General features: G+C 53.4%; 1 protein-coding gene across 4 annotated transcripts in view; it reads right to left on the bottom strand.

Annotated features, from left to right (window-relative positions):
• MAD1L1 (mitotic arrest deficient 1 like 1) overlaps positions 1-20530 on the bottom strand; it is a 347835-nt gene that overhangs the window by 133137 nt on the left and 194168 nt on the right. For 2 of the 4 annotated variants that reach the window (XM_055340059.1, XM_055340058.1), the window contains one exon: positions 9686-9742. The exons of 1 other annotated variant lie outside the window; for it this stretch is intronic. In XM_055340059.1, the coding sequence (XP_055196034.1) occupies positions 9686-9742 (57 nt within the window). Of the gene's footprint in view, positions 1-8403; positions 8498-9685; positions 9743-20530 lie in introns of those variants that run through there. One more of the 4 variants, XM_055340061.1, reaches the window with a different exon arrangement.

Genomic DNA, 20530 nt, shown 5'->3' on the forward strand with positions numbered 1-20530 from the left:
ATAGAGACTGTGTATTTCAGTTTAATTTGGGAGGATACACAGTTCGATCCCAAGGGCCTTACCCAATTCCATGAATCCATAACCAGCAGGAGGAGCAGAGGAATGTGCCTCAACCTCAAAACAATCCTAATGAACTCAGCGCTGCTGAGCGCCAGAGGGAGGATGCTCAAGCCCCTAGTCTGTTTGATCACGTGCTCTGGGGATGCACGAGGGTCTGCCTGGGCCAAGGACCACAGGTGGTACTGATGGAGTCAGGGTGCACTGCATCCTAGGATTCAGGCTGCTGCCTTCTCCCCAGAGCCCAATCAAGACAGGCAACTCAAGTGTCCTAGAGGAGACAACGCTGAGGTTAGAATGGGAATCCTGGTCAAAGGCTGCCTTTCTGGGTCAGCTCTGGACCCATCATGCATCCAAGAAGGTCCCTGTAGTGGCTGTTGCTTCCTGGGGAGGGTGAGAGGGGCTGAAACACACTATCCTCATCACGTTCCACTTCTGGAGGGGCACACCCAACACAACAGGCCAGACAGGCCACAGGGAGCCAGGGGTGGCTCTCCCAAGCGTCTCCTAGTGAATATAGCTGGGACATGCCTGCCAGCACCTCAGAGAAAGAAGTCCAGCTACAGAACTTGTGCAAGCAGAATTTTTACCCTACAGAGACATTCCCTATGTTGTTGGTAAGAAAGAGGACTCTAGTGACTCCCCAGCCTGCCCACCCAGTGAACAGGCTGAAACAGTGCTCCAGAGACGCTGGCAGGGCAGCCCAGCAGTAGGTGACAGGTACATGGTGAACAGAAGACAGAAAGGCCCAAGACACAGACTTGGAGAAATCCAGTATTTCAGCTGAAAAAAAAAAATAGAAACAAAGCCCAAAGCTGTCCAGATCTGGAGGCAGTCTGGGAAGCTCACACTCATTCTGGGTATTGACAGGAGCACTCAGCATCCCAGTCATGGTTTTTGCTGCCTCAGACCCAGCTCCACAGAGTGGGAAGCCCATCCCCAGGAACTCATGGAAGGAGACATGTCTGTGCCCTGGTGGGAGGCGTCCACATGCTTCCATTGGGGTCCAAAGGGTTGGCTGAGGCAGTGAGGCTCCCTCCTCCAGAACAACAGTTGTTGACATGGGGTGATATTGCCAGAAATTCCAAAAATATCCCACAAGAACTGAAAAAAACCTCTCCAGACAAGTGGATGTAGCAGAAACGTGTCCACAGTTCTAAGGGCTCTGGACCCTCTATGTTTTCACAGATGACATCAAGGAGGCTACAGAGAGGAAAAACCCTCACTACAGAACACCTGAGGTCAGCTCTGCCAAGTGGAGCTTATCCATGGGTCCCAGGATACCCACATGTCTACACTTCCCAGTTAGGAAGGCACAAGACAAGTCCGACTCCAGAGGAATAGCATAGTCAGGGCCACTGTGCAAGCTTTCCCATAGGCTATGCCCGGGGGCCCTTCCATGGCAAAGGAAGCAGCAGTGAGACCCTGGCTGGCAGAGAGCCCAGGACAGTGAGCCCCCACAAAAGACCGTGGGAGCCAAGGCCAGGACCATGTGTCACCCAGCTCCCCCTGAACATACTTGCAAGGTGTCGCCAACATGTGCAAGAGAAATTGCAGCAGTTGGCGAAGATGTGGCAGATTTAATAATACAGTAGGGAGCAAACTCACTTAATATGGACACAATAAGGGATCCCTGGGTGGCGCAGTGGTTTAGCGCCTGCCTTTGGCCCAGGGCGCGATCCTGGAGACCCGGGATCGAATCCCACGTCGGGCTCCCGGTGCATGGAGCCTGCTTCTCCCTCTGCCTGTGTCTCTGCCTCTCTCTCTCTCTCTCTCTCTCTCTTTCTGTGTGACTATCATAAATAAATAAAAAAAAATAAAAAAAATATGGACACAATAAGAACTGGTAGTTGAGAAGGAGCCAAGCCAGAGAGGGTCAGTGCAGAGGTGCGAGACATTTGAACAATACAAAAACACTGGGCAGCCCGGGTGGCTCAGTAGTTTAGTGATGCCGTCAGCCCAGGGTGTGATCCTGAGACCCAGGATCGAGTCCCACGTCAGGCTCTCTGCAAGGAGCCTGCTTTTCCCTCTGCCTGTGTCTCTGCCTCTCTCTCTCTCTCTCTCTCTCTGTGTGTCTCTCATGAATAAATAAAATTTTTAAAAAATACAAAAACAGCATACTTAGAACCAAGGTGAGCCCAAAAAGGTCTGTTGTGGAGGATTCCTCCCCAACTGGAAGGAGACCCATGGTTTTTAAAGATAATTTAGCCAATTTCTATCTGTGGCTATAACAGATTCTCACCGGGCCTTGGCTTCGTGGGCTGGGGTGTGCGGGGGGGCTCTTTTTCCTCATCTGGAGTGCCCCCCTTCTCTCAGCCCCTGACCCCAAGAGGCACCCCAGCAGGCTTGTGGTGAATGTGGTGATGCCAGCTAGGGCAAAGAGCAATGTGCAAGTAATGGAAATGATCAAACACCCAGGCACAGACCTAACAGGAAGCATGCAAGACTTACTGGAACAAAGGACCAAACTCCAGTGAAGTCTGTGAAGACTGAGAGGCCAGAGACATACCAGATGTCACAAACAGGAAGCTAGAGAGCCTACAAGCACAGGACAACAGGATTCTTCCATGAGAGTTGACAAGCAAACTCCAAGCTTTGCCCAGGACAGAAAACACGAGGATATCTAAGAAAACACTGAGAAGGTCAGGCCTTGTCAGATACGCAACATGCTAAGGCTCTGGGGCTCTGCTTCAGACAGGAACAAAGTGAAGTGTTCCTCCCACATCAGGGGTGTTCTTCTTTTGTGTGAGGATCCAATTAGGAGCAAGAAATTACACCATTAGACATTCATTTCCTAGGCTAAGACATCATCTTCTCAGAATAGAGTCTCTAAGATGCAGATGGATCCTTGTAAGGTAATAAATCACCACTCTCTTGTTAGGTCTTTGCAAACCCAGCAAAACCAACAAGACCAGCCCCCACACTGGGATAGAGGACCAGAGACGCAAGCTGCTTCCCTATGTCCACATCTGGTCACTTAGCAAGTACTTTAAACCAGAGTCCGGGGCCCAGTCCCATGGGACTGTGCTATCTGCACAGGACCACTGGCATGAGAAGGCCCCACAGTACCCATCAGCCTGCCACCTGCCCAACTCACCACACCTCTCCCTTCATCTGGGCCATGGCAACAGCACCAGCACCCAGAGTCTGCAATGAGGACTTGGTGACATGGTCTGGGTACAGCACATGGGAGCACTCAGCACTCAGTAGCTGTGGCACTATCTGAAGCAAGTTCATAGTAAGGACAAGGGCTATGGTGATGACCACATGCCCACAAGTGAACGTGGAGCGGGAAGGCAACATGTCATTACGAAGGGACAGCAAGTGGGAAGGAGAGGCAGAGGACGTTTAGCTTGATTCTGAAGGAGAACTCAGCCCCGTGAGATGGAAACACATTCCTAGGGGCAGAAACAGCACAGAGGCAACACGCAAGGGTGAAGGAAGCCGTGTACAGAGAATGGCAGGGCCTTGTGAACACATGCATGAGGAAAGGCATGGCGAGGCGGAACGGCTGCCTGGAAGTGGCTTAGAACACACTCGTTGAATCCGGCCGATTTACCATGGGGGTGCCAGGCACTAAAACTGTCCAGCCGAAGGTGCGTGACCCCTTCCCCCCTTAGGAGCTACATCCTAAGATGTGGGACCATCTCTGCTAGGGCCCCACCTGGACACCCTAAGGAGGAGGGGACCCAGGGCTGAACTCAGGGCATGGACAAGCCTGTGCAGTATGCACCATCCCAGGGCAGCCGGCAAGAGATAGCAGCTTGAAGCCAGCTCCACATCCCTCAGTCACCCCGACCTCTCCAGCCCTGAGGCACCTGCTGGGGACTCTGCTCTCGGGGAAGCCCTGTGCACCTCAGGGCAGCTCAATGCTAACTTCTAAATACACCTCATTGGGGTGCCTCGGTGGCTCAGCGGTTAAGAGTTGGCTTCAGCTCAGGTTGGGACCCCGGGGTCCTGGGATCAAGTTCTGCATCAAGCTCCCTGCAGGGAGCCTGCTTCTCCTGTTGCCTATGTCTCTGCCTCTCTTTCTGTGTCTCTCATGAATAGATAAAATCTTTAAAAATAAATAAATAAACAGCATCCCAGCTCCCATGGAGCTGCCCCAGGCACCCATCCTCAGAAGCCAGCACTCAACAGTGGATAGGACGGCTGAGAACAGTGTGCGGTGACCAGGACTGTCGGGCCATGGCGTTGGGACACAGGGGGGAGTCCTAACAGAGCCACCCCGGGGGCATGCACAGCTCTGGGCATCAGACACCCCTCAGTGCACTGTCCCCATCTGTGAAGTAGAGACAGTGACAATGCTGCCTGCGCTAACATGGGTCAGTGCAGTCTGGAACACAAAAGATACTTCCATAGTCAGGAATCCCGAAGGCCCAGGTAGAGGTGTGAGCTGGCAGCAAAGCCACTGGAACTGGAAGCCACTAGAAGCCATGCCTCTGCATCCTGATGAGTAAAAGGCAGGGGGCGGGGTGGGTGACAACGGCCACCTTGCAGGGCTCTGAGAGCTGATGTTTGCAGAACTCTTGGAATGGTGCCCAGCTCGCTGTCAGGTGGGTGAGTGTGCATTAATAAACTACTGTCACCACCAGTATTTGGGGCACTCAGGAATGAGCCTAGTCTGCAGATGCCCACCCAGAATCAATCCCACTCCCCAATCACACTCTTCGAGTGCTCACTCCATGTCAGGCACTAGCCACCTGAAGATGACCAGGATGTCGCTTTGATGTGGAGGAGCCAGCACTGCTGCTGAGTGCCACCGGCTGGCTAGCAGACTGCTCTCCTGCAGCAAAGGTCTGTCTCTCCCACTGGCTACCCTGAGGACACAGGACGGCCAGGCACACGGCCAGCAGTGGGCACAAAAGTGCAGAAGCAGCGACCCCCAGGAAATGCTGGGAGCGAGTGGATGCAGCAGAGGGGCCGGCCTGGGGAAGGTAGGCAGGACCAGGTCCTGGGACACCCACAGACTGCACAGATCATCCAGGTCAGTCTTAGAGCCGAGCCAGCCAAGTGCAACAAGTGAAGCCCAGGTAAGGCTGGGGACACAGCCGCCCACAGGGCCATGTTTGCCCGCCTCTCCTGCACTTCAGCAGCAGCTCCTGGGGCTCAGTCTCTGAAGTACCCTGGCCCCGGCCTGCCACCTGCAGCCCCGAACATCTCACTGAATCATGCGGGGTTCCAGAGTCAGACACTGCTTTTGGGGAGTAAACAGGCTGGCCAAAATCTGAGGCTGCCGCCAGCCTTGGAGACCCAACTCCCCTGGCCACTGCAGTGACATTCCCCATAAGCCTTCCTGACTCCGCAACCACAGATGAAGTTCCCCCGTCAAAGCAGGGGGTCTTCCATCCTGGGCTTGGTCCTGTGGCAGGATGGATGCAGGACGTGAAATGAGTCACTATCAGTCACAGAACCAGGAGGTTCTTGTAATAATTTTCCAGAAGGCAGCTGGCAATGCTGGCAGACTGCGATAAGGCCAGGTTCTTGGGCGGGAGGCACGTACAGACGCTGGCTGCCAGCACTGAACAATGAGAGCTCACACAACTCCTCCTGACAATTTCCTGACCCTCGATGCTGGTTTCACAATGACAGAGGCATCAGCAAGCTGCACGCAGGTGTGCGTGGCCCCTCGTAGAGCTTAAAGTCGGCTCTCACTGGCATCTCTTGTCATCTGCGTGTCAGCCCCTCGGAGCTGCAGCTAGTGAGGTTGACACTTGAGGATGAAAGCCCAAGGTTGGGTGAGGCCACATGGAGGCTGAAGGCTGCAGGTTTGAGGATGCTTCTCTCCCTAGGACAGTGGGCCTGCCCTGCTGGGTGCTACCACCCCACAGATACCCTGTAGAGCGCCTGTCACGGCCAGCATGGGTCAGCTCGCACATGGACGGAGCTTCTCCCTTTCTGAATGACCGGCCACAGGCCCAGAGGCTGGCAGCACAAGTCCACAAGAGCTGTTAGCAGACAGTCTCAAGGCAGACAACTGCTTCATCAGCCAGAGTCGGGAGGGGTGTCATTCCCCTTAAATCGGAAAATAAATCTTCACTTCTTGCTCCCTGGAGTACATAAAATATTAGAGGGATTTTTATAGTTATAATAAAAAAACTCATTTCTCCAGCCACTGCTGGCCGTATCTAATTAGGGTGAGGGATGTTAATGATACAACTATGGCCCAGGACATTTTTCCTTGTGATATTAATTGCATTTAAAGGGAAAAGCCTGAATTGTGCCATGCTTCCAAATTAGCATGAGTTTGCTAATTAATAACAGAAAGGCAAACCATCTTTGTCTTATCATCTGCAATTAGCTACAGATATTTAAATTCTCTTTTTTCTCCCCTTTCCTAAAGAGTGAATCAATTTAGGGCTCAGAGACAACAGGCTGGGCAAGGTGGCACAGGAACCAGGCCGTCCCCAACCTACCTGGACAGAGGATGGGGAGGCGCCCTCCTGCAGCCAGAGGTGCCCCCTGCTGTACCTTTTGCCATGACTGTCCCTGAAACAGGGTGAGGGTCACAGAGCCAGACCCAGGGTGGCTTCGGTTCCTATGTCAGAGAGAGCTCTTGCCACCATCCCCACCTTCAACCTCTTACTCCCACATCAACGAGGGCTTACAGCAGGGACTGGGACGCCCTCCTAACCCTCATCTCCTCAGGCTGAAGAAGGTAATGCCCGCAGAGGATGGAAGAAGAGAGGCTCGTGAGCCTCTGAGTGAGCGCCTGCTTCACTCCGCCTTGAGCCACGTGTTCTCCCACTAAACGGGAAGGAGAGAGAGAGGAGTAACAAATGGGAACAAGCTCAACATGTGACAATCAGAAGGAAGAGATTAAACCTGTGTGAGGTGACAGCTACAGCCTGGATCCAAGGAAGCAAGGCAACCACAATGTCCCGCTTGTGTGCACCAGAGAGCCTGCAACTCTGCGCATAGCTGGGAAGAGCCAGGTCCTCACTCGCCTGCTGGGCTCTGCGCGGCTGGTGCCATGGGGACGTTTCAGCCAAAGCTCCCCGAGGAGCATCTTCCCCAAAGGCCTCACAGTGCCTGGGGTATGGCCCCTGCACAGAGGTGGGGGCACCAGGTCTGCACTGGCTGACATCAGCACCACCTGGGGAAAAGAGGGCCCTCCCACTTACCAGAGTTCTAGTTTAATTGGTTTAGAGGTGGAACCAGTATTCAGGATATTAAGGCTCAAGGGAGCTTTACACAATGGAAAGAAAGTACAGGCTGAAAACAAGGCGAGAAAGCCACCCTCCAGCCCCATGTCCCTTGGGCATCCCCACAATGAGATGCAGCAGCCCAAGTGGCCCCATGGCAGAAGCCTGGGAAAGGTAGGACCTGGGCCGAGATGCCAGCTCCAATAGGTGGGTGTCTCAGCCTCCATGCCGAGGGCTGGGCCTGTGCTCAGCACAACTGCATCCTCCTTCTCCCCACCCGTGTATGCACGGCAGGACACACAGCCCTCAGCCACATGTCCGTTTAGGTCAAAGCCGAGGGAGAGATGCATGTGGACCCGCACACCAGGGTCTCCCCCAGGGTTCTTCATATGGATACGTCTGACTTCAAGGAGCATCCCAACCCCACACCCAAGGTCTAGAAACCAGGCAGGCTGAGCTGCACCCTAGGCATGTCGAACCCCACACCACCCCCCCGCAGTCCCATTAGTCACGCACATACACATGAGCTGGGCCACACTGTTGACAAAGCTCCCCACTCCAGGCTCACTGGAGGCAGTCGTCCCCCACTCCCATCAGGCCCCACCTGGGTCCCAAGCTCCGTTCCCCGCCAGATAAGGGTGAAGGATCTACACAGAAGCACAGCGGTTCCCTTCGGATTAGTCCACAATGAATGCCTGCTGCAGAGAACTCACACTCAGGAACAAGATGTGCCCACAGGGCCCCCCGCAGCAGAAACATTGGCGGGCTGCTGTACATTTTGAAGATCCTTTGTGTAATAACAGGACTGTGCTGTGGGGCCTCTTCCCCAGGTCCTAGGTGCCCCTCCTGGGTTGCATGTCCAGGTGCTGGAGAGCCTGACAGGTCTTGATCTGCAAGGTCTACCTTCTTGGTTATGTTCACTGGCTCCAGAGGATGTATACATACCCAGGGGCTTTGAGGGTCTTGATGTGGGAACTCACACCCCCAGGCCTGGGCACCCAACAGCCAGCAGCATCTCAGACCCCTACGTTTTTCTCTTGTCTTGCCCTCCCCAATCCTCCCACCCCACCTGCAACTCCCCCACCCACTGCCCAGGCCATCCCGCCATCCTTGACCTCTGGACTCATGCTCTACCTAACCCATGTCTATCTTTGGCTCGTCCTACCAATGCCCACCACATAACCCTGCAACCCTCCCTCACCTCTGTGGGTCAGGGGCTCTGAGCACAGCTGGCCTCAGGCTCCCAGGTATTGGCACCTGGGCCTCATCCCATCCCAGCCTCAGGCCCCTGCCTCATGAGTGGGTCGGTTTGGGATCTCCTCAGTACTGGCCTCCACTACGGTCACAGCAGCAGTAAGACGTAACAAGACAGCCTGAGGCTGAAAGGATGGCTGCAGGATGATGAAACAAATCCAGGGACACGGCACGCCAACCTGTGGGCCACTCCTATTTTGCAGGTGAAGGCCAGATGATCTGCTCAAAGCTGGGGGCAGACAAACAATGACAGTGCACAAGGAACCCTGAGCTGTGATGTCAGCCTCTGAGCCCACCCCAACCCCAAGTGGCTGGCATGTGGCCTGGGGCAGAGCAGCTCCACAACACACGCAAACCCTGTGGCCCTCCTATGACCCTGACGGTTAAGTCCACACAGAGACTAAACCACACTGCCTATCCTCCAGATGGTGGTAAGGAAGCCTCTCGACGCTGCGTGCCCAGGCCAGGGTCAGCAGTGCCTGCCTATGCCTGCACCTATCCCCATGGGCAGCGCACCTGGGGTGGGGGGTGGGGGGGTAAGCAGAGGCAATCCAAGAGGGTGGCACATGGAGAGGAAACCTATCAAAGGGCAGCAGAGGGGGATCCCTGGGGGGCTCAGGGGTTTGGCGCCTGCCTTTGCCTCAGGGCGTGATCCTGGAGACCCAGGATCCAGTCCCACATCGGGCTCCCTGCATGGAGCCTACTTCTCCCTCTGCCTGTGTCTCTGCCTCTCTCTCTGTGTCTGTCATGAATAACTAAAATCCTTAAAAAAAAAAAAAAAGGGCAGCAGAGCACATCTGGTGCTCAGTAGGGAAACGTGGGCTGCAGAGTCAGGTGGGTGTCTCAGTCTGCACACCCTGTGAGGTGGGGCCACCACAGGCCAAGAGTCCAGGGATGACCTCATGAGGACATGGCCAGGGTGGTCCAGTAGGGACTGCCGGGCCGAAGGCTCTTTGCTGCTCACATCTGCTCTATGCTGGGCAGGACATGACGTGGGGCAAAATGCACTGGGGCACCCGCATCAGAGTAATCCAGGGGCAGTCCCCAACTCCCAAGCCCCATTCCCTTCCCATCCCCCCTGTGTTTCTGATGAAGGGAAGCGCTGGGAATGTTACAGACCTGCAGGCTTGTGCCTACATGACAAGGACATGATTCCCTCCCTGCCCAGGGTCCAGGGCACCCACTCCCTGGGTTCCCTGTGGCCATGAGACCACCACCAAGTCACTCACCATGTCCGCTCTCTGCTTCTGGCCCCCCAGCTCCTCCAGGGCCTGTGACAGCTGAGCCTTCGAGACAAGAGAGAGAGCAGGGTCAGTGGGCCTCCTGCTGTCCCTCTCCATGCCCTCCCTGCCTGCTGAGCCCAGGCAGGGAGGGCATGGCCTCCCTGAGAGGCAGCCCTGCATACCCACTGTTAGGAGCAGGTGATGGGAAGAGCACTGGCAAACACAGTGCCAAATCCACTTCCGAATCTGTTCGGCCACCTTATTGGCCCCCCAGTGAGTGCCAGCAGCCACCTCTGCGCAGAAGCACCAGAGGCAATGTTGCCCAAGTGGTAGCCACAGGGTCTGTGCCACAAGAGATGGCCCGACCTTGAGCGGGACCAAACCAGCTCACAGACTGGAAACCCTATCTTTCCTGGAGCAATAGGCGATGGACATGCAGCTGTCACGCACTACCTCCACTCGCAGTGCACCCTGTGGGGTCCCCGCACCTGGCATTTAGGGGTGTGTGGGGAGGAGGCTAGAAGGTGGCCACCTATGAGGCCAGTGGTGCTGGATCCTCAGGCTGCAGGAGACCAGCACCTTGTCTTGACAATGTCTGCGTACATCCATCAACCCTCCCAAGTGCACCTGCTTCCTACATGCCAACCCTGCCAACGAGGCCAGGGCTCCTGCTAAAAGCTCGTCAATACTTTGCAAGCTCACCTGAGCAGTACTGCCAGGAGCAGAACTGAAAATAGGGTGAGCACAGGAAGGACAGGACAATGCAATGCACTAAAATCCCAGCTACAAAACCAAGCCAAAATCCCAAAACCAAACACCACCCCTTAGGACCCAGGGCTAAACTTCATTCATGTCCAGTCCTGTGAGCCAGTGAGGTGGCTCCTTACCGCCCACCTGCCTCAGCCTCACCTCAGGCACAGAGGGATGGGCACAGCCATCAGGTGGGCTGGAAGGGGGCTGGAGGGGGGCAGGTGGGCACATAGGGGCAGGGAGAGGTGGCATGGATGCAGGCAGGAAGCTGACGGGGGCTGTGAGTGGGCACACAGGAGGCTGGCAAGCACACCGACTTCCCAGGCACTGCAGAGACCACCTCTCATGGACAGAACATGATGTTCAGAGGAAGGCAGAGAGGAAGCAAAAGGAACATCCATGCCTCGGTGGTCTATTTGTAAACTCATGGCCCCCCGAGAGAGACCATTCACACACTCCATGGACAAAATGAGATCCACTGTGCTGAGCCAGGAAGCAGCCCAGACAGGAGCTCTTCTAGACTGGTAGTTTGCAGGTGGCTAGTCAGGGAGAGGGGAGCCGATACATGCCACCCACCAGGAGGAAGGACCCGGGCAGGGTGGACCCTTGCCCCTCATGCCCCGTGTGGGTCAGCAATGGGGCTCATGCTGGGGACAAAGTCCTGCCTTCTCCCAGGGCACCTCGCCCACCTAATTGGTGCTGGCAGTCGACAGAGAACACCTATGGAGTAGTAACGAGAAACAACGTGAAAGAAAAGTTGGCACAAGACAGAAGCCTCACCGAGGATGAAGCACCTATTCCAAGAAGCACACGGAGAGGCTGTCAACTCTGCTAGAAACCCGCTGTGTACCATTCTGCACCCATTCAGCTGGCAGAAACAAAGAACTGGCATTCCCAGGGGTCAAGAAGGGTGGCGGGGATAAAGACTAGTAAACCACTATGGAAAATGATTGGGGTTTTGCCTCAAGTCTAACACTCATCACCTCCCACTCAGTGATCCCGCCTCACGAATGTGCTGACAGGAAACCACAAAATATGTGCCCAGCAGCGGCTCTGCACAAAACCACTCCTAGCTGTACTATGGTGGGAAGCATCTGAAAGCGCCCAGAGTGTGTCTGCATGCAATGGCACCAGCAATCTCCACAACACAGCCCTGGGGCACAGACCCCCTGCGAAGTTGGCCAGGAATGGAGGTTAAGTGCAGGGCTGAGTCTACCCGTGGGCACGCCAGGTATGGGCCATGCCTCTGCACGCAAACTCGGCAAACTAGCCACAGAAACCAAACCATGACCCCTGGGGCAGTCTGGGTGGCAGAGAGGACCCCGCGGCCAGGGGCTCAGGCCAGGACGCTGCAGATTGGGCATAGACACTTCACCACGGTATCCACAAGGACACAGGTGAGCAGAGGTGCAGAGACTGTGATGAACAGGAGAGGCTAATCCCAGAGGCTCGGTGCCCCACTCAACATCCCAGTCACCGTGTGAGCGAGATGCATGTAGTGTGCCTCTCAAATCTTTGCACAGTGCAGGGCTTGGAAATGACACAACAGTGACGGAGACCTGTGAGGGCTCCGTAGACCCTGGGAACCAGAATAACTGGCAAAAACCTAACTTGGAGGAAAGTCAACACTGTTGGGAACCAAACGTTCGTTTGCATCTCCCTGAGGGAGTCCTGCCTTAGGGCAGCCATCAGGAGAACACAGCCCAAGGAGTGAGGCTGTGGGGCTCGGTCACCCTCCCTCTAGTCAGGCCCAGGAGCCCACGCTGTGCGAGGGGACCCCTCATACTCAGTGAGACTGATGCTGACCAACTAACGTGTCCCACAGAGGTGATGGGCCAGCGACGGGCACCCTCACCCTAAGCTGCTGAGCCAGGAAGAAGGGAGGCTTCCAGAGACACATGGGCTGTCTCCATCCAGAGGACAGGGTTACAGAGAAGTGTGCCCACAGGTAGGGAGGGATTGCTGGGTCAAACAGCATGTGCATCACACTCCGAAAGAAGGGGACCTGGAGGGGGTCCCTAGGTGGCTCAGCGGTTTAGCGCCTGTCTTTGGCCCAGGGCGTGATCCTGGAGTCCTGGGATCGAGTCCCACATCGGGTTCCCTGCATGGAGCCTGCTTCTCCCTCTGCCTGTGTCTCTGTCTCTCTCTCTCTTTCTCCTTTGTGTCTCTCATGAATAAATAAATAAAATCTTAAAAAAGGGGGGGGCGGACCTGAACACATGTCCACTACACCCTGGAGGACTATTTTGGGGTTGGGGTGAGAGGGACAGGGAGAGGGTCCATTCTGCTAAATGAAAAAAGAAGTTTCTAAGAATAGGAAGCTCGACATCACCAAACACCATCCCACAACCTGTCACATGTCCCCCATGGGAAGCCCTGTGTGTCCAGGATCTCAAGGAGCCTCACGACCAGGGGATGGGACAGGTATAGGCAGGCAGCACAGAGCCTCTTGCTGGGTAAGCCGACTCTCCTCAGAGCTAGGCCCATGGGTGGCAAGGGGTGTGCGCCCTCTAGCTCACATGCACAGGAGGGCTGGCACCACTGAGTGAGCTGAGGACAGGGCAGCAGAGACACCCACCCCCCAACCCCGTATAGGACTGGAGACTGATCACACTCATCCAGACTCCACCAGCCTTGAATGGCTGCGTCTACACAGTCTGAAACACAGAGGTCAAAGGGGACCGGGGGAGGAGACATGAGGAGCAAGCAGGGACCGTGGCCCTCATGCTGACAAGGGAGGGGAGGCTCCCATCACACAGCAGCTAGACTCCCAGCATGGACAACGGGCAGGTGCACAAACAGGAGTAGGAGAGCAGGGCAGAGGGCAGCTCCCCATCATGTGGAGAGCATAGCTAGCACTCCGGGTCACACCCAGCCATACCAGGACTGAACGGGCACCTGCAGTGGTCCAGGAGGTTCTCCCAGTTGAGCAGGAAACAGATGATATCCCTGGAGGGGCACTGGTCAGAAAGACAATGTCCAGGGCCCCTAAGTGCTTCCCCCAGTGCTGGGCACCTCGTCAACTGCCCCAACCCCCAGAGCATCCAGCTGGCGTCCAGGCCGAGTCAAGGCAGGCCACACAGACAAAGAGGCCCATGTGGCATGCCGGCCTCATCGGCCCAACCCCACAGGTGGCCCAGACACCACGTCCCCCTGTACCTCCCAGCCCACACCTGACACTAGACAGCTAAAGCCCCACCAGCTCTAACATGCTAGTCTGTCTAGAATACTGGGAAGCAGACATGATGCCTGCCAAATCCTGATGGAGGTGCAGATCCTACAGAGCCCAGGCCTTGCTGCAGAGGTCAGGCACTTGCCACCCACTGGGTCAGAGTCCATCCACTGGGCCTTAACTCGTCACTCCTTCCTGTGGTACTGTCCCTCCAAGAGTCACCCCACTCACACAGGCATGTCCAGGGCAGCTGGGGAACAGCTGGGAGCAGGGAGCAGCACCCAGCCAAAGCGGTAGGTGGGCATGGGTCTGCCTTCGCAGTGTCCTGTGTCTGCACATGAAGTCACTCATCTATAAGAGCAGCTGCTGGCTGGGCTGCTGTCTGTCCAGTACATCCCACCTTGCCCTGCAGTGCTCTACTCCTGCCTTTCTCTTCAGATTTCTGCTATGGCCAGGCTGCCGCCTGAGCAACAGAGTGCCATCAGCCACCCACGCTCTTCCTCGGCCACAGGTGATCTGGCACAGGTGGCATCATCTGCAGCATCAGATCCACTCACAGGATCCAGCTCAGGACTCCGCCAGAGATTATGAGGCCTCAAGGAAAGCCAGGCTAACACCCAGGAGAAGAGGAGGACCTTGCACCCGAGCCCTCGGACAGGCACATAGGTCTGGGCACCGGGTAGAAGTGGTCGCTGCCCAGGGTTTGGGATGGGGTCCGAGCAGGCCCCAAAGACTGCAACTTCAGGCTCCCAGGAAGGGTGGTTTCCTCCTGCAGCCAGCATTCATGCCAGGTAGAGGCCTACAGGAACCCACGCGTGTCCAGGACCAGGACTGCAATGTCACTCCTGTAACCCCGTGGGACGTCCCCCCTGGTGTGCCACACGCAAGTCTCCCCACAGGAACAGGAGGGAAGGATGTATGTGACCCGTGCGCTGGTACTCGTCCTGCACATCAGGGGGTCTGGAAGTAATGGGGGATTGCTCAGGCTCTAGGCTTATGAGGGGCTCAGGAGGAAGCCAAGGGGGCCAGGGAATGACAGGCTGGCTGGAAATTCTCCAACCCCTGGGCCAGTCACAGCAACCAGGATGGAGCATCTCCTGAGGGGAAGAGACACCTACAGACAGCCTCAGGAGGCCTCGGCCCCAGCTGACCTCGGGGTAGCAAGTCAGTGGAGGTGGCTGGGAGCGCAGATGCATGGAGGCAGCACAGGAAGAGGAGAACCGGCCCCTCCTCAGGGCATGGGACGCAGGGCCCAGGCACCCCAGAGAAGGCAGCACACCCAGGGCCTGTATCAGGAAGACGAAGCATGCAGAGAAGTTGGGGAGACCACAGAGCCACGTCAGGCCCAGCAGCTCACACAGCCCTTCCTGGTCGAAGGACATGTCCTCCAGACAGGCCCCCAGGTGACCACTGCACTCAGACACATGTCCCAGGCCCACGCGCCACTTGTGACAGGTGGAGGCTGCACTCAGATCTCATGTGGCTATTTTTATCTAGAGGTGAGAAGCTGCTCCTGAAGATGCAGCACCCTGCCAGCACAGGAGCCCAGGCACCACAGACAGGCAGTCCCTGCAGGCCAGGACAGGCTGCCAAAAAGCTAGCTGGCTGGGCCGAGGAGGATGCAAGGGCACCAAGCATAGTCCCCACATGCCTTATAGAGAGGAGTGGAGAGGTAAGAGCCCAGGGAGGCCAGGGCACGCCCGAAGTCACAGGACACATGGAGGGAACAAGACTGAAACCTCGCACCTCCTGCCTTTCTGTTCTACTTCATTCATCACTTTGTGACCAAGCAGAAGGAAAAAGGAGACACTATCCAGTTATCAGGGGCCCTACCAGGTGGCAGCACCCAGACCCACTCATGGTGTTTGTCTGGCAGAGGCTCCGAGGGGCAGAACAAAGCCCTCCCAGTGTGGATGACAGCCACCAGACAAATCTGCTGATGTACAAGCTGGCGGGCTGCTCAGGGGTCAGGTGGAGGCCCAGAGCCTGGGTTCTGACAGGTGACCCTGGATGCAGTGTAGCCTGTCAGATGGAGCCATCTGTACCATGAAGGCCACTGCTATGACCCAAGCAGCCCAGGCCTCTCCCACACCCCGAACATGCCCAGCCCCATGAGGTGCTCAGTGGTGGAGCCCCAGACCCAGGGTATGGCTGGGTCCCTCCATGCCAGGAGCTCACACTGGGGCAGGGATCTCAGAGTGCGGGTAGGGACCCAAGCTGCCATGTTGATACCTGGGAACTTGCCACAGGTACCACATTCCAGTCCCAAAGTCACTGCATCCCTGCACCCAGATAGGAAATAAAGGACTGGCCTGGGATGTCAGCAAGGTGGTGGGACGGGAGTCTCTGCTGTAACCCTGCAGAGCGTGGGTTGAGACAACTACACACGGGTGAGGACGGAAAAGATAACAGAACCTAAGAGTTGCTGTGAAAAGATAAACAAAACTGATAAGCCTTTTGCTGAACTCAGTAAAAAAATACATCTGACATAAAATCAGAAACGAAAGAGAAGACATTGCAACAGCACAGAAATACGAAGGTGCATAAGAAACTACTAGTGACCGAAACCAATGAACCGAATCACCTGAAAGAAATGGACAAAGTCCCAGAAACACATGAACTCTTGAGAATAAACCCTGAAAAAACAGGAGATCTAAACAGACAAGTAACAAGTAAGGAGGCTGAACTGGTAATAAAAATCTCCCAACAAAGAAAGGCCCAGGACCAGTCGGCTTCATCAGTAAATTCTACCATACATTTAAAGAATTACTACCAATTCTTCTCAAACTCCTCCGAGAAAATCAGAGAGGAAGATTACTTCCAAACTCATCTTACGAGGCCAACATTAGCCTGATGCCAAAGCCAGACAAGGATGCTACAAGAAAACCAAATCACAGGCCAATATCCCACTAAACACAGACACCGAAATCTTCAACAAAGTACTAAAAAACCACATTCCACAGCACATTTGGAGGGTCATACATTTGGGCACCCAGGTGGCTCTGTCAGTTGAACGTCCAACTCTTGATTTTGGCTCAGGTCATGATCTCAGAGTCATGAGATCGAACCCCACATCAGTATCCATGCTTAGCACAGACTCTACTTGGGATTGTCTCTCTCTCTCCCCTTCTGCCTTTTTCATCCACATATGCATGCTTACTATCTCGATAAATAAATCTTTAAATAAAAAAAATTTTTTTAAAGAGGGTCACATACCACTACCAAGTGGATTTAGCCCTGGGATGCAAAGATGGTTTGACATGCGCAAATCAAGCAACGGGATGCTCCACATTAACGGAATGTAGGATAAAAATCATATGATCATCTTGATAGCACACAAACAGTGCTTAATAAAACTCAACATGCTTTCAGGATAAAAATTAACTGGTACTAAAGGAACGTCTTCACCATAATGAATGTCCTGCCACACAGGACAAGCCCACAGCTCACATCATGCTCCACCGTGAGAAGCTGGGAGCCTTTTCCCTGCCCTCTCTCTATTCCTACTCAACATGGTACTGGAAGTCCTGGCCAGAACAGCCAGACAAGAAAAAGAAATAAGAGGCATCCAAATCTGTAGGGAACAAGTAAAACTGTCCCTGCAGATGACATGATCCTACATACAGGAAATAAGACTGCACCAGAAAACTGTTAGAACTAACCAATGAATTCAGTTTTAGGATACGGAATTGACATGCAAAAGTCGGGCAGCCCTGGTGGCGCAGCGGTTTAGCGCCGCCTGCAGGCCGGGTTGTGATCCTGGAGACCCGGGTTAGAGTCCCATGTCGGGCTCCCTGCATGGGGCCTGCTTCTCCCTCTGCCTGTGTCTCTGCCTCTCTCTCTCTCTCTCTCTCTCTCTCTCTCTCTCTCTCTCTCGCTCTGTGTCTCTCATGAATAAATAAAAAATAAAATCTTTAAAAAAAACTTAAAAAAATGACATGCAAAAGTCACTAACAATGAACAATCAAAAAAGAGAACAATTCTAATTTTTAAAAAAAGTTAGAAATAAATTCAAGCAAGGAGGTGAAAGACCTGTAGATGGAAAATGTAAGACACTGCTGTAAGAAACATGACAAGACACACAAAAAAAGACATTCCGTGCTCATGGATTGGAAGATATAATACTGTTAAAATGTCTGTATTACCCAAAGCAAACTACAGATTCAATGCAGCCCTTACCAAAATTCCAAAGGCATTTTTCACAGAAACAAAAAATTAATCCTAAAATGTGTACAGAACCACAAAAGACTCAGAGTAGCTAAAGAAATCTTGAATAAGGAGAACAAAGCTGCAGGCATCACACTTCCTGACTTCAAACTATCACAAAGCTGTAGTAATCAAACAGCATAATACTGGCAGGACAACAGACACACAGACCAAGGGGACAGAATATGGAGCCCAGAAGTAAACCCACACACATGTCCAACAAATACTTGACAAAGGTGCCAAGGATTCACACTGGGCAAACGATAGACTCTTCAAGAACAGTGTTGAAACACCCACACAGAAAACAATAGTTGCAGATCCTAATTTTACACCACACACACAAAATCAACTCAAAATAAAGACCTGAAACCATAAAAGTCCTAGAAGAAAAAAGAAAAGCTCGCTGATGTTCATCTTAGTGATGATTTTTTTTTTTGACACCAAAAGTACAGGCAACAAAAGTGAAAATAAACCTGTGGGCCTGCATCCAACTAAAAAGCTTGTGCCCAACACAAGAAACCATCCACACAAGGAGTAAGGAGAGAGAATATGGAATGGGAGAAAATATTTGCACTCTATCTATCTATCATCTATCTATCTATCTATCTATCTATCTATCTATCTAGTAAAGGGTTAATATCCAATACATGAAAGGAGCTAGGGCAGCCCTGGTGGCGCAGCGGTTTAGTGCCGCCTGCAGCCTAGGGCATGATCCTGGAAACGTGGGATCGAGTCCCACGTCGGGCTCCTGCATGGAGCCTGTTTCTCACTCTGCCTGTGTCTCTGCCTCTCTCTCTCTCTCTCTCTGAATAAATAAATAAATATTAAAAAAAAAGAAAGGAGCTCATGCAACTCAATAGCAAAAAAAACCCCATTCAATTAAAAGTGGGCAAAAGATCTACTTAGAAATTTTCCCCAAGAAAACAGATGGCCAACAGGCACATAAGGAGGTGCTTGTGGCATTGCTCATCAGGGCCACAGGGAGATCTCACTTCATATTTGTTAGAGTGGGTATTCTCAACTAGACAACGGACCGTGAGAGCGCTGGTGAAGGATGCGCCGGGCACCACTAGTGGGAATGCAAACTGGCACAGCCACCACGGGAAACAGCATGGAGCTTCCTCAAAAAATTAAAAATAGAAGTATGATCCATATAATCCAGTACTCCCACTTCTGGGAATATGTCAAAAGGAAATAAAATCACTCCTTCAAAGAAGTGCCTGCAGCCCCAGGTTTGTCACAGGACTATTCACAATAGCCAAGATGGGGAAGCAACCAAAACACCTGCCAGTGGACGATGGACAGAGGAAACGTGCTCTGAGTACACAATGGAAGATTATTGAGCTTTAAAAAAGAATTAGCCTCTGTCATTTGTGACAAGACAAATGAACCTGGAGGACATTATGCTAAGTGAAAAATACTTAAGACAGACATAGAAAGAAAATTATTACGAAACTGCACTTACATGCAGGATCTGAAATGGCTGAACTCACAGAAACAGAGAGCAGAAACATGGTAGCCAGAGGCCGGGGTAGGAGGGACAGGCAGGTGTACGCATGCTACACAAGAATGCACCCCTGGTCGTACAGTGAATGAGACCTGGAGACTCATACACAGCACGATGACAGGATCATAGCTAATTAGACTGTATCCTCAGTACAGCAGGGGTGCTGGCTCTGCAAGCCTAGTGACTGCCTTTCTCAGAGTGACAATGGGGCCCAAGCCCAGAGGTCATTGCTCCACTGAGGTGTCTACACAGAGCCTGCCATCAGCTTTGAGCCCCAACCTCCTGTCTCTGTCCTAAGCACGGGAGCCAGAGCCTCCACCAATATCTGTCTCCCGTGGGTCTGCCCGCCTGCAAGCTCCAAAAGTGCTCCCTACAGAGACTTCCCTGAGCCCAGCTCATCTCACTTACCCCTTCTTGTCCCCCTGTCTGTTACACACTGCCCATCTTTTAACACTGTCCCAAGGTTTTTCACTGTCTTATGTGTGCTTGTCCACAGGATAGTCACCCAGAGTTCTTTGTGAAAGGAAAGTGAGAAGGTACCTTCCTAAGAAAAGAGGATCTCAGACCAGCTGAACTACCCAGGGCTCCTCCAGAGGCCAAATTATGCCCCTCCTGAGCAGGAGGGTGGGAACACTGTCATCGGGCCCTCACAGAAGTAACACAAGGACGGGGAGATGGAAGCAATGGGACAGCCATTCTCCTGACACTGGAAATTGGAAATTTCCTGCCGCAATCTGAAATTGGGATTTTCCACATACCTTCATGAAGCCAGCAGCACCATAATCTGTTTTAATTAAATAAATTAGAAAAACAAATCAAACTGATATGTGGAATCAAGGTGGCACGAGCTGCATATTTATAGCTCTGTTGACAGAGGAAGGTTCATGACATATGCTACCAACTTATGCAGACGCTTTATTAAGTGGAATAAATAAAATCCATGCAAAACAGCACAAACTTCACCAGAGACGGGCTACTGGGATTCTCCCAATCTCAACACTTCCAGTTTGTTTCCCTGAAACGTGTCTGCCAGACTCAAAACGTGCTCCACATCAGAACTACCTGATTAAGCTAAAGGAGTGAAATGCAGTGGCTCAGAAGGAGCAGGGGAGGTTGTCAAACTCCCAGAACCCCTGTCCCTCCCCGTTAGTGAACAGTTAGGTGCACTGGAGCAGCTCTCTCCCTGCGCCCGTCCATCCACCAACCTGGCCCAGGG

Source organism: Nyctereutes procyonoides, unplaced genomic scaffold (genome assembly GCF_905146905.1).
Source record: "Nyctereutes procyonoides isolate TBG_1078 unplaced genomic scaffold, NYPRO_anot_genome, whole genome shotgun sequence".
Lineage (NCBI taxonomy): Eukaryota > Metazoa > Chordata > Mammalia > Carnivora > Canidae > Nyctereutes > Nyctereutes procyonoides.